The sequence below is a fragment of the Lygodium microphyllum genome, chromosome 18, assembly GCF_053477565.2.
Source record: "Lygodium microphyllum isolate KBCC chromosome 18, Lygodium_microphyllum_v1.1.10, whole genome shotgun sequence".
In the NCBI taxonomy this organism is placed as follows: domain Eukaryota; kingdom Viridiplantae; phylum Streptophyta; class Polypodiopsida; order Schizaeales; family Lygodiaceae; genus Lygodium; species Lygodium microphyllum.
Window position 1 is genome coordinate 70,198,166 of NC_141152.1, and position 13,807 is coordinate 70,211,972.

Below are 13,807 nucleotides of genomic sequence, written 5' to 3' on the forward strand. Positions count from 1 at the left end.
TGCTTCATGAATGAAAAAGATAATGTCCTCTAAGTATGCTATCCACATGTTAATTATGCATGCACAAATCTAAAGATTAGCACTTGTAGGCATGTTCACACTTTCTCCTATTCATAGTATAGTATTTCTATTAAAAACATTAAACATTTTATCACGCCCTAGCAACAAGAAAAGTTCATTGAGCTAACATATGCATTATTCTTTGGAGTTGAATGACCAAAAACATCAAATAGTAACTTGGTTAATAAGCAACGATCATGGACCTAACATAGAGCTTGCCATTCTTATAAAGGAAGAAATTCTATATATCTTTTGATGACCAAGAAAGTTGAGCTACTAACCATGAGAAAATCCTACCATAGGTCAAGGTTTGTACAATAGCCCTATACCTATTCAATTTCAACAAGACTAAGTAGAGTGACACTTATTAAGTATAGAAAGAAAGCCACTTTTCCCTCTCGCATGCACTCTTCTAGATTGATGTATTATTGATGAGCCATTAATTCCAAGAAATAGATCAAGTAGAGATAAACTCCTCAAATAATATTATTAAATATTTCAAGACTTCATATAACTTAAGGAGATATGGCAAGTGTATCCTAGCTTTGGTGTTCCCCCCTGAGGTTGTTAGTAGATAATTGACAAGGTGCAAAAGAGTCAATAGAGATCCATCATCTATTTGAGTTTAGCTCATGAATGTTTAATGTTTAAGTCAAATTAAATTGCAAGCTATTTTTGCAATCAGACTTTAAACTAATTTCAAAAAATAGCTCAAATAGAGAGAAACTCCTTAAATAATTCTATAAAAGATTTCAAGACTTCATATCACTTTCAAAGGAGATATGGCAAGTGCATCTTAGCTTTCATATTTTAGAGTAAGTGTATCTTAAGCCTTTTTAAGATGGCTTCAAGGGTTACAAGCAAGAAATAATTAAGTAGATGGTTAAGCAAATAATTGTGCTATAGGAAACAAGTATACTAGGAGCTAGATGGAATTAGAAGATTTTTTATAAACTACTTTTTCCTTCCACCTTTAAATCTTAAGGGAGGTCCCAAATCCCATGGCAATCAATACCCAACTTTAATGATTTTATACCCATAACTAAGAAGCTGCTTAGGAGGATCCCTTCTTCCTCTCTCCATCCTTGAGACATAATATCCCTCTAATCCAAAAGCTAAACTAAGGTGGTCAAATGTTTGATACATCAACCAAACTACATTGAGCCCTATCATCCACCCTACATTTTTCCTTCATTAAGGCAACTTGCTTAAAGTACTCAACTATGACATAACTCATTAGATAGGGATTGGCATTATTCAAGTTGCAATAAGTGACAAAAAAGCATCTACTCCCCCATCATAAATCAATATATGGTTTAGCAAACCACTTCACTAAACTTCTGTGTCCACAAGTAAATCAAAAAATATGGCACCCCCCTACATCATAAGCGATATCAAAAGGAATACCATCCCAAAGTTACACTCGACAGTTTTACAATTTGATCCTCAAAAAGCAACATAACTTAAAACTTGCAAACGCATAAACTGAAGTCCAAGAAGCAAAAGTTAGAGCCATCCAGGCTTTGACAAGGCTTTGACAACCCAAGAATACACATTCAAGTTCAATTGCCCTTAAATTAACATTCTAAATGTCAAGTCCTCTTGCCTTATGGAAAATTGATTTAAAATCCATCCTCTTGTCAATTCCAGAATGTACTCTTATCAATTCAAGAATGTGTTCAACTTCATGTAGTTGCTCTATCATTCTTTGCATCCCAATATTGGTCTCTTAGCCCTTGAATAAGTTAGAAATGGTTAAACCCCCTTGCCTTAAGATTTATGTTTTGGATAATCATTACTCTAACAAGTTAACTCTCCTTGAGGAAGCTATTATACTTGCTTAACTCTCCTTGAGGAAGCTATTATACATGCTTAAAACTTTAAAGACATTTAAACTTTCCCTAAACAAATAAATAAACCTACAAGTTATTGTCAATATCCACCCGCTAAGTGAAAAAAAAAATTAAAAATTCATGCATGACTAACCAAAAAGTTTTGCCTCAACTTTAATAGTCAATTGATCAACTCAACTATTGTGATGCCTTAAATTGTGATCCCTTATAGTTGTGCGATCTAAGATACAAGTGTCTGTCTATCCAATATGATTAAGTGAAACTTGGGAAATATCAACTTTCTAATAAGTATAATAAAAGATCCAAATTGGACTAAATGAATCAACGCAAAAGAGCAATCAAAAGATTTTGTATCTCCACTAAGTAGGGAAGGAAATATTAGCTAATTATTCCTTAACAACAAAGCCGTCTAAAGGAAGGAATTTAGATACTTGCCCAGGAAACGAACTAGAGGCGCCAAAAACTTGTGGACTTTGTGCAAACGCGACTCCAAACAATAGAGGAGCCAAACACTTCTTAGCTTCACTTCACGCCCACGCCACTCGAAACATTAGAGCCAAACGCTATAGCCAAACATTTGTTAGCTTCATTGCGCCAAAAGCGACTCCATGCTTAAGGCTACTGCAAATGTATATTGCAAAAACCTTAATACGAGCAAGATTTCTAGGTACGGTTGGTATGCACCAGCGCCAAGTGCAAAGTTGGTGCCAGTGACCAATCAACTCCGAGATTCAAGTCCAAATTTCATGCCACCCAACGCCGTGGCGTAAGTCCAGATTTCACTGGGAAGGCGGCAATAGGCGGCTTGACCTACGAAGGCAACTTTACGTACTTGATCAAGCAACTTTACGTACTCGAAAGGCCCCTCGCGTTTATTGTGGAGTACGAGTCTGGCAAAACAAGAAACTCTAGTTCAGAATTGTAAGATGACAATTACGAAATACTTTATTTTTTTCTTCCCTTTTCTTGCAAGTAATATGGGACTAAAACCTGCGCGCTCTCTTACTTGGGCATAAACCTATGCTAGATAGATAGATTTATGCTCGATAGAAAACTCTTTAAACGGGTGCACTTTATTTTGATTAACACCTATATGGTTGTCTAACGAGCTTCCAACCTCTATAAATGAGAAGTGGATCAAAGTCTGTGGAAACTGTCTACACACACCGCGCATGAGTCATAATTCTCAACCGTCTTTTTTGGGAATTAAATTTAAATATACCTCCGAAACCCACATACAATTTGTCTACATAATCCACATACCCCAACCGTTTTTCTTCCAAACTCTCTTCCATTTGAATTCTATACTCGTTTGGCCTCTTGAAACCTATACTCATTCCGCTTGAAATCCAAGGCAAAATGAAAAACTATTTTCATGTATGCATCTATGAAATAAAGATCATTGTATACAAACTGAGTTATACGTACATATAAACTATCAACATACATGCGATGTTCTAATCGTTGAATCCATGCAATTTGAAAAATACACAACGATTTTGCAAGATATGCTTTCAAAGACTTGTTTGGAGAATTAAAGCCCGCCAAAAAGCTTCATACGTGTAAGAAAATTAACCAAGGTTTTATAGGCATTTTCGCTATATCTAAGTGCAAGAGCATGCAACATCTAAGTAATATATCTCTAAACCTCATATGCATGAGGCCCTATGTTTAGGGTGGAAGCTCCATGACTAACATACTACCTACGTCAAAAACTACAAGACTCTAAAGTAAATTGCAATCTTATCAATTTGTTTGTTGAGATCCACTAGTTAATAATAAAAGCCATAATGTGTTGGAAAATTTGGATGAGCTTATTGGGACCACAAAGAAGCCTATTATAAAGCCAAAGCAACACAAGCTGCTATAAAAAGATTTTATACTATATATTGCTATAAAGGTGGGGTGATGTCGTCCAAGCACTTAAGAGCCCAAACACACAAAGATTCACTTGATTTACTCACGGGTTAGAACAACTAGCAACATGACAATCCATGTGCAAGTTACAGAGCATGGATAAGAAAGCCTTTTAAAAGGCAAATCAACCAATTATATAAAGCATATACTTATTACTAAATAATATAATGAGATAATTTATGTAAATTTTGTCTGCCCCAAAGGACTTGGTCAATAACTCCATAACATAAAAGCAATATCATGCTTGGTTGAGATGTAGCAAGGCAAAATCTCAAATGGGGTTCCTTTTGTATTGCACCTTGTACTTAAAGGGTGAAGAAAAAGGGTTCATTTGTCAAAGAGAATGTCCCAATCGTAGCAAGGGTCCCAATTGGCTATTCAAAGATGGCTCATGCAATTCAATATGTGCCCTCCAATGGGCAACTAAAACCTTGCTAAAATAGACATTTCATTTTGTGCTAGCAAGGCTTATGACACACTACAATAGCCCTACTCACACAACCACAACAAAAACAAGTATTTATGGGGGCAGTGGGATCTCCCTTTACACACTAGAGCCAATTGTAATCCAACTCTAACCTGGTTAGTTTGTGGTGTCATATCCTTAGATTTAACCAAACACTATGTATATTTGTACATCATATATGTACTCGTACCATTATCTACAATTGCATAGAACATAACATGTGTAGATATGTGTATGTATTTACACATACCTACATACATGTATGTGTCTACATCCATACTTAAGCATCCATATGCATACATGTATCTACATAAAACAACCATAGAAACAAAAACAATCAAAACAACCCCCTGACACATCAAATCACCATGCCCGACACGAAACCATCACGGTACGTATTTTGAAACTGTAAAATGTTCCCTGTTTTGTTTTGGACAAGAAATGCTATGTGTCATTCCACTTACCTCCTACTGCTCTCGCCCACTTGTTTCGCACCCACTTCTACATGCCTGCAACTACACACTCCCGCTCGCTTCCCGTCTATTGCAGCCTCTCTTGGATCCCTATTGCTCCAACAATCAACCCCTTGCCTACTCCAACCTCCCTTCTCTTCCTACTCTTCCTACTCTTCTCTTCCTTCTCCAGGTTCCAAGTTCCAAGTTCTCCATTCTTCTCCTCTTTCCTTCTTCCTTCTCCCTTCTCTCCTTTTCCCTTCTCTTCTAAGTTCCAAGTTCTCAACTTCTCCTTGGGGCCTAGACCCTCACTCTCGTTGACTCTTAAGCCTTTTCCCTTCTCTCAAGACTGGAGTCCTCACCTCTCAAGCCATTTTTATTTCAATTTTTAGCTTGAAATGTTTTTATATCCCCACCCCGCTCATCAAGCCAATGGTCAAGGAAGGTTTGATGCATCATTGGTCATGGTGGAAAGAAGTAACTGCTCACCCCCATTGAGTGGTGGAGAATCTCAACCATGGGCTTGCAAGCTTTGCCAATTCAAGCAAACTAGTGAAACAAACAAGATAATCCATTAAACTAAACATATCTATTTTAAATTTTTATTGATTTTAACTTTTCTAATTTACTTAAATATTAGAATATGGAATACCAATTGCCACTTGTTCCATCTTATGCATAATTAGATTCAAGCTCATCTTCTAGATAAGCCAAATTTAAAGATATAGTTTTGTCCTAATGTGACCTTAGAGAAACGAAAGGAGCTTCATGACCATGTAGCAAGTCAACAAGCTTATCTTGCAACAATTAACCCTACAACTTTTGTAACACCATCCCCATTATATGTGTCTAGAGTAGAGTCGATATCAAGTGCTACCTGTACACCTACTACAAAGCATTGCATCAACGATGGCATCAACACCACATATTGCACATAGACAGAGCATACTTGATGCTAGTTGGAATCCCAAGAAGGAAAAGATGGACACATTGATAGCACAGTTTTTTTATCATGACCACATTCAACTTTGTGCCTTTAAGTCAAAGTATTTTAAATTGATATGTAAGAAAATTGCTATGGCCCCTTGTATATATCTCCACCATCAAAGTCCTTATACACCGCTTTGCTTGGCAAGAAAAAATGCCTTTTTAAGCAAGCAACAATGACGAGAAAAAGCTTGTGGACTAAAATTGGAGTTTTTTTATTATTAATGATTGGAGTGATATGCACAAGAAATCCATTTGCGATATGTGAAAAAATGTATTTCATAGCTTCACATGATGCATTAAAGACAAAAAAGTCAAGAAATCTACTTACAATAGAGTAGATTGCAAGTATTAAGCTTATTGACCCAAAGTATATTGTGAAATTTATTGCAAATAAAAAGCCCGAAAATAGGACAGCAAGTGCTATTATCCAAGGAGATTATCCGCATATCACAGTTTCATATTGTATGGCTTATTGCTTGAATAACCTATTAAAGGATATTAGTAACCTATCATGGATTGCACCTATCATAGAGCAAGAAGCTCAAATGTTTAGCCTTATCTTGAATCACCAATTTCTTCACCATCAGTTTTCTTTGCGATCAAAAAGAAATTTTAAAATACTTTGATACTAAATTTACCTTGAACTTATTGATGCTAGGCAAATTAAGAGAATGTAGTGGTACCTTGAGGCAATTATTTCTTAGTGATGAGTTCACCTCATCAACATTAGCAAATACTGTTATAGATATCTTATGCTTAGAGAAAGTAAAAAACTCCACATTTTGAAATGATGTATAGCAAATAGATGCTATGGTATCACCTATTGTGCACTTATTGAGAATTATGAATGTTATGTAACCTTGCATTGGCAAGGTATATGAAGCTATGGATAAGCTGAATAAAAAGCTACAAGAATTAACATCAAATGATGAGGCACATAAGGAGATACACCATTTAGTTCTGATGAGATGAAACTCCTATAACTCACCCATACATGCAATTGCATTTGTTATGGATCGTGAGTTCCAAAGCAAGGATCAAAAGAATGACACTGAGGTTATCGATGCATGGAGACTTATATTGTCTCATCATGTGCTTGATCATGGCCCTAAACAAGACCAACTTTCATGTTATAAGACCTTTCAAGGTTCTTTTGGTTATGGAAAAGCACAAGAGAATCACTGTAAGATTGGGATAGCTTTGCGGTGGAAGAACTATGGTTCAAATGATCTTCAATTGCAACAACTAGCCATCCGTATTTAAGTCAATCAATTAGCTCCTCTTATTTGGAGCAATTGTGAAGTACATATATTCACATTGCTTCAAAAAAAAAAAAACGTCTTGGTATGAAGAGAATAAACAATCTAATATTCGTTAGTACTAATTTGAGAATGTTATATAACAGTATAACAACAAAGCCCAATCCATTCACAAAGTGGAAGATGCAACAAGGAAAAAAAACACATGTCGATATTAAGAGGGATACAACAATTCATGGTACACATTATGAGATTAGCACTTCAAGAGTAGCTAGAGCAACCTCAAATCATAATGATGATCTTTGATTTAGTTTACTTATCATGAGTCTCATGATACATGGCACGTATGCATTTTATATGATATTATGATCATTGATAATAATGTGACACTTACACTATTTTGTCATACCAACATTATATTTGTATCTATAATCTTAAATTTACCCTTTAGACTACTTTGGCTTGCCGCATTTTGCTTCAATCTAAAGATTGGACTTTATATTTATAGTTTTTTTTAAGGCAACGAGCATATTCTTTCAAAGATTTGACTTGATATTTGTAATCTTTTACATTTTCTAGCAATGGAACCATGTATATATTATTTCAACCTAAACTTTAAAGTTTAGTTCATTATTCATTATTTTATAATAAATGATAAAATAAAATAACATAACTCTTGAGCCTTGTAAGTTATAAATCAATTTTTAATGAGTAGTTTTAAAGTGATGCATAATATCTTTAAAGCTAAACTTAATTATTTGTCCTTATGGATTATATACCTTGGTTTTAACACTCCACATGGATCATAAGTAAAATATCAAAATTTTCCATATTTTAATTCTTTAAATGTTGCTTTCATTTCCACGTTCCCATTCCCTAAGTGTAGCGTTCCCATCCCTATTTTCCGTTTCATGTTTCGATGAAAACAAATCTATCCTAATTGGTTTATCATGCCATATCAATGTTTTAGTATATAAAAGAAAAATAAAAACTCCACCTCTTCAATGGATTATCCATGCAAAGAAGCAATTGAGCGAGGAATGGATATGGGCTATCCAAGCCTCATTCCTATGCAAGCATACAAACCCTCAATGTAATTTTCTACATACATCAATGAAGTCTAACATAATAAAATATTAAAGCTAGTTTTTTTTCCTAAGCTCATGATGAAAGGTTTTATAAAGAGCCATATTTTCTCCTAGTATTTTTTCATGTGAGGACACTTTATTAATCTAACCAAAGGTAAGAAAACCCATGATCATACTAGTACTTTTCACAAAGCTAGTTAATAAAAAGCACCAAGATTCAACTATTCTTACTCTAATAAAACATTAGTACAATCAACATCAATGCCCTATTGAGAGACCTTAGTTATGGCTTGATTATCCACCATTTGGATGTATGGACCTATCTGATTATCATTATTATATGTACTATCATACATTTTATCATCATATTTGTATTATACACACACAATCAACATCAATACCTTATTGAGAGACCTTAGTTATGGCTTGATTATCCACCATTTGGATGTGTAGACCTATCTGATTATCATTATTATATGTATTATCATACATTTTATCATTATATTATATTTGTATTATACACACACACAATCAACATCAATGCCTTATTAAGAGACCCTAATTATGGCTTGATTATCCACCATTTGGATGTGTAGACCTATCTTATTATCATTATTATATGTATTATCATATCTTTCATCATTATATTTTAACAAAGCATGCATACATAGATATACAAAAGCATACACATGATGCATGTACAAAGCCCTCATTGCAATGTATAAAAGACTACAAGATGAATAAGATGGAGCCGTTTAATTAGCTGATATATGCAATTCCATTTTCCTATAAAACAATATTGGTATCTCAAGTGCTTTATAGCTAGTTTAATTTGGTAAATAAAAAAACCTTTTAACAAGAAGTTTAATAAGAGATATCCAAACTAATCGGTAAACAAAAGTCCAATTAAAAATGAATATTTTTCTTCTTAGTAACATGAAACAAGTTTTGAAAATTGAGAAAAAAAAAGACCCTACAAAAGTGACTATCCCCTAACACTATGAGAGAGAACATGGGAATGGAATTAGGATAATATAGGAATGAAATGGAATGAAATGGAATTGAAATGAAAAGCTAAAAAATGATTATTTCATGTTACTATCCAACAAATTGGAGTAATACAAAAATTGACTATTTAAAATACCCAAGAATTACAAAATACACTTGTAACTTTATATTATAAATTATTTAATTTTAGTAGAAAATTTTAAATAAAATCTCAAAATCTCAAAAATCAAAGTTGACTATTAAGTTTAAGTACCTACAAATTAATTAAAAACTTACCACTCCATATAGCTCAAAAAAGTAAGTAAAAAATAACAAGGTATATATGTATCTCATAATTATAAAAGGATAGCATATGGTTGGCTTCATGCCAAATAAGCCTAAGCTTTAACACCCCTCCCTTGGGACCAGTTTTAAGACCAAAAGTCTACCAATTAATTGAAAATTTTCACCCGACCCATGTAGCTCAAGAGTAAATGACCATTGGCAAGTTACATAAGCAAGCCCACAACTAGAGAAGTAAACCAATAGCCATGAATCCCCACAATTTGTTGCATGCTAGCCATTTGAAACTAAAAAAATTTTCACAAATTATAACCATTCATGTTAAGGCTAGATACAATTCAATGAAATATAGCCAATTTAGTCCAACCATACCATTTTCATCCTTCCATGCCTACATCTAAAGATACATTGCATAAAAGCCATTTTTCATAAACTTTTTAAAAATTTTAAAAATTTTAAAAATTAAGCAATCTTATTTTGAGAATAAGATCAATGAAATGTAGCCAATTTAGTCCAACCATGCCATTTATCCTTCCATGCCTAGATCTAGGAATACACTACATGAAAGTCATTTTTTATAAACTTTAAAAAATATTTAAAATTTAAATAATCTTCTTTTGAAATTAAGAATAAAAGTTTATTCTCTATGCATTCCAATTAGCATTTTTATGGCTACATTCATTCTTTTATAACCCCATTTTGGATTCACAAATTAACCATATTTCAAATGTTACATAAATTTTACCTTTATTTGCATATTTTCATGTCAAGTCTATGAAGTAAAATATTGATCAAATGGCCTCTTAATCCTAATAATATCTTATATATGAAAGTAGATTCTCTATGCATTTCAACTAGCATTTTTATGGCTACATAGATTCTTTTATACCTCCATTTTAGATTAATAAACTAGCCTATCCAAATGTTGTAAAAATTCTATCTTTATTTGCATATTTTCACATCAAGCCTATAAAGTAGAATATTATTCAAATGGCCTATTAATCCTAATAGCACCATATGTATTACATAGCAAACCTCATAGTAACAAATCTATAATAACTTATAAACTATCTATTTCTATGCTTTCAATACAAGTTATAACAAGCTTTTCAAGAGTCCTAAATATAAGGCTATATAGACATTGATGCAACGAAATAGTTTTTACGACATTCAAATGCATTATGCTTTCTTCATTACACCATGGTTATTCAACTACAAAGTATTAAGAAACTCTGAATCAAAGTAGTGTTTGAAGGATTTTCATGTTTTTATTGAGAATGTATAAATAATAATAAGCTTTATGTAGTTTAAGTTCCAAGCATCCAAGATCTCAAATCAAACATTACAATACAAGAGTATTAATAACGTTAGTAGTCTTTAGATGCTTAGGTTTTTTCATATTGAAATACATTTTACTCTCTTCATAACACCCAAATATTTAACTACAAAGCATAATAAACCACAAATCAATGTCTTTAATCCACCACATAACTCATAATATTAAGAAAAATAAGATGAGTGAAAAATATAATATGACTAATGAGCATGATTAATGATTACCTATTGAAAAGTTTATTGCCAAAGAACATAATGTATAGAAGATTAAGAGTTGACTTCAAGAACATTTATATTCTCCACTACATGCACATTAATTAAGCTCTCATTGCCAACTAGTGATTAAAAGTATAGCTTAATAAGGTGTGCTTTTAAAAATATAATATTTACATCCATAGGCATAAAAGATAAGACTCCCAAGTTTTAAAAAGTTACTCTTCTTATGAGTCCACTTCGATACATTTATAACCTAAAGCAAAAACCTTCTCTTCATTTTGTGCTTTCTAAAGTAGTATCAATCTTTTTCAAACTACTTACATTTTGCTCAATGTCAAATTTTAGTTCATTTGAATTTACATAGTATGCAAATGTCTTGAGATACATTAATAATAGCATGTCGATATCTTCACTCATGATTTGTTACGACTTGTTACTCGCGTTTCACATATTCTCAATTAGAAAGCCTCCAATTATACCTTGAGCTAAACTAGTAATAGCAAAAGCATGGAGCTTAAAAGAATATCGTTATTATAACTTGAACTAAACTAATAATAGCAAGAGACTATAGCTCGTTAAAGTCTTTTCTTTGCTTGATTTGAGATTTATTTAACATTAATCTTTATTGCATTGCCTATATTCTAAATTGAAATGCTTTTGATAAATTGTATATACTCATGCGTACGTTGTATTAATTAGCTATAATTCTTAGAGGCTAATATATCTTATAAGTTGGAAAAATAAGCCATACGATCCAACATGCATACTATCCTATGCATGCGATGGCTTAAGGGCCTACGTCTAAGAATAAAGAAACTACTTACATTACGGCCCGATCATTACGTGTTACTCTTCAGTTTAAGAAGGATAATAATCAGACTACAGCCCAATCATTACGTTAAGTCCCGTAACACTTGCTCCAGCAATAGTGCCATGGCTTGAGCAACCACAAGGCTTATCCAACCTCAACAATAGGACCGTGTCTTGAGCTATTAAAAGGCTAGGCTATGTCATTGAGCCCATTTTCTCTGGAGTTCGTATATCATACGAAGACTGAAGCAAAATGTGCTCTATAACTGGTCCATACAAGCTTAAGCCTAAAGTGTCGAAAACCAAAAAATAAAAAGTCAAGCCATCGGTTGAGCTTGATTTAGAACAGCATCCTTCTTTAAAAGAGGATCGCACGATGCGTTAGTTGCTTCAGCATTCGAGTCTACATCGAAACGACCTAAGACGTATTCTGCTTATAATTCTCGCTATTGGGGTGCCATACGTACCCCCACATTCTCAAGGTGGATCAAGTGGAGATATACTAGAGTCTAGACATCACAAGCTTCTTTTAATCAAATCCCCAAAGTGGTTGGTGTATAAGCCTTGTACTGGACTTTACGGCCTATGTAAGCTCCTTGACTGGTTTGATACACTGCAGTGCTTCGCGATATTACGTCTTAAATAAGCTACAACGTCAGTGGCTTCATACGTATAAGTTCATGCATCTTCCGATCTAATATTCACGAAACCAAAGAAAAGCAGAATTCAGAACCACAAGATTACCTGGAGCTTGCGAACTCGAAAAGCTTCCCAGTGCTCGAGAATATAATAAGCCCGATCTCTGCGTCGCAAAGAACAGACAGCTCGTACGCCTTCTTGAGAAGGCCGCTTCTGCGCTTGGAGAACGTGACTTGCCTACTGGTCGTGTTCTCGATCCTTCTAATCTGGATCTTGCCTCGCCCCACTGATGGGCCTGCCTTCAGCAGATTGTGCTGGTGATCTCCATTTCCTAGCAGAGGCCTAGTACAATCTTGATCTTCGTCTTCCGTTTCTGTCTGCGCTAGGTCGATATCAGTATGCCTTGGCGCATCCTCATCTTTGCGGAAGGATGCATTCTTGTGCAGATCTTTACCGGCTCCATCGCCTTGACGCACTGGCAACTGGTGTTCTCCATTCACAACTCTGCCGGCTTGCACTACTTCGCCAAAATTTGACATCTTCATACAGCAGAGACAGCAGCAATGGTCTCGGGATGCAGCCTGAGATCCTTTGAGAACGGCCAGCGAAAGCTAGGGTTTCTGCAGAAAGTTCGAAGTGTCAGACAGATGCCGCAAAATGACGATGCATTTTGCAGAGAACTAGACAAAATGCGAGAAATTGCAACTCGGGTAAGGGCTCCACATGAGGCTAGGATTTCATTCAGGCAGTGAAGCGAGAGACGAGCTAGCAGCAGCGGCTAGGGTTTTGACAGGCCAGAAGTAACGAAGGAAGGCGAGTCAGATAAAACAAAGGCAGCTGACTGTCGGAAAGGAGGGGGAATGTAATGACAGAATGCTTACATGGCTGAGCTCACAGCCGGGGGGAAAAGGGAAAAGGAGGGATCAAACCCTGGCTGCCATGGCCTGCATAATGATGACGACGACGACGACGACGACGAAGCCGATATGTGACTTGAGCATCAACGGCCGGAGAAGGAGACTACGCCTGTGGAAGCTGTTGAGGAAGAAGGGGGGATGATGAGAAATGATGACACCTCCTTTCTCCCCAGATTAAATAATGGCTCAGAAAATCTACTAATTCCTAAAGAAACACCTCTCGAGTCTCGATGCAAAAGAAAGTCGCTCGGCCACGTGATTCCCGCGCCTGTCCGAGCCCCAACGCCTCGGCACCCCTGTCCGAAAACCACCTCCAACCGTGGAGAAACCGCTTTTTACCCTTTTTGGCTTCTCCCACGTGAGGCCGCCACCTGGGGAAAACCACTTCTAACTCCTTTCCCGGTTTCGGTGTTTCGCCACCAACCCTGTCGTACGAAGCAGTCCTCACGAATTAAAAATCCGCCACGCGTCCACTTAGACGATTAAAGACAACTTCACACCACGTACCCGTCCAC

The 13,807-nt window shown here is 35.2% G+C and overlaps 1 protein-coding gene across 6 annotated transcripts in view; it reads right to left on the reverse strand.

Moving 5' to 3' along the window:
- The window catches only part of LOC148021007 (agamous-like MADS-box protein AGL11), a 44,624-nt gene extending 31,137 nt beyond the window's left edge, over positions 1-13,487 (reverse strand). For 2 of the 6 annotated variants that reach the window (XR_015694661.1, XM_087698840.1), the window contains exons 1-2: positions 13,257-13,487; positions 12,481-12,995 (exon numbers count right to left, since the gene is read on the reverse strand). Coding sequence is in view for 5 of the 6 variants with exons in the window: in XM_087698840.1 (XP_087554966.1) it covers positions 12,481-12,920 (440 nt within the window). In the remaining variant the exon portion in view is untranslated. The other 4 variants (XM_087698841.1, XM_087698837.1, XM_087698838.1 and 1 more) reach the window with 3 other exon arrangements.
- Positions 13,488-13,807: the final 320 nt, after the last annotated feature.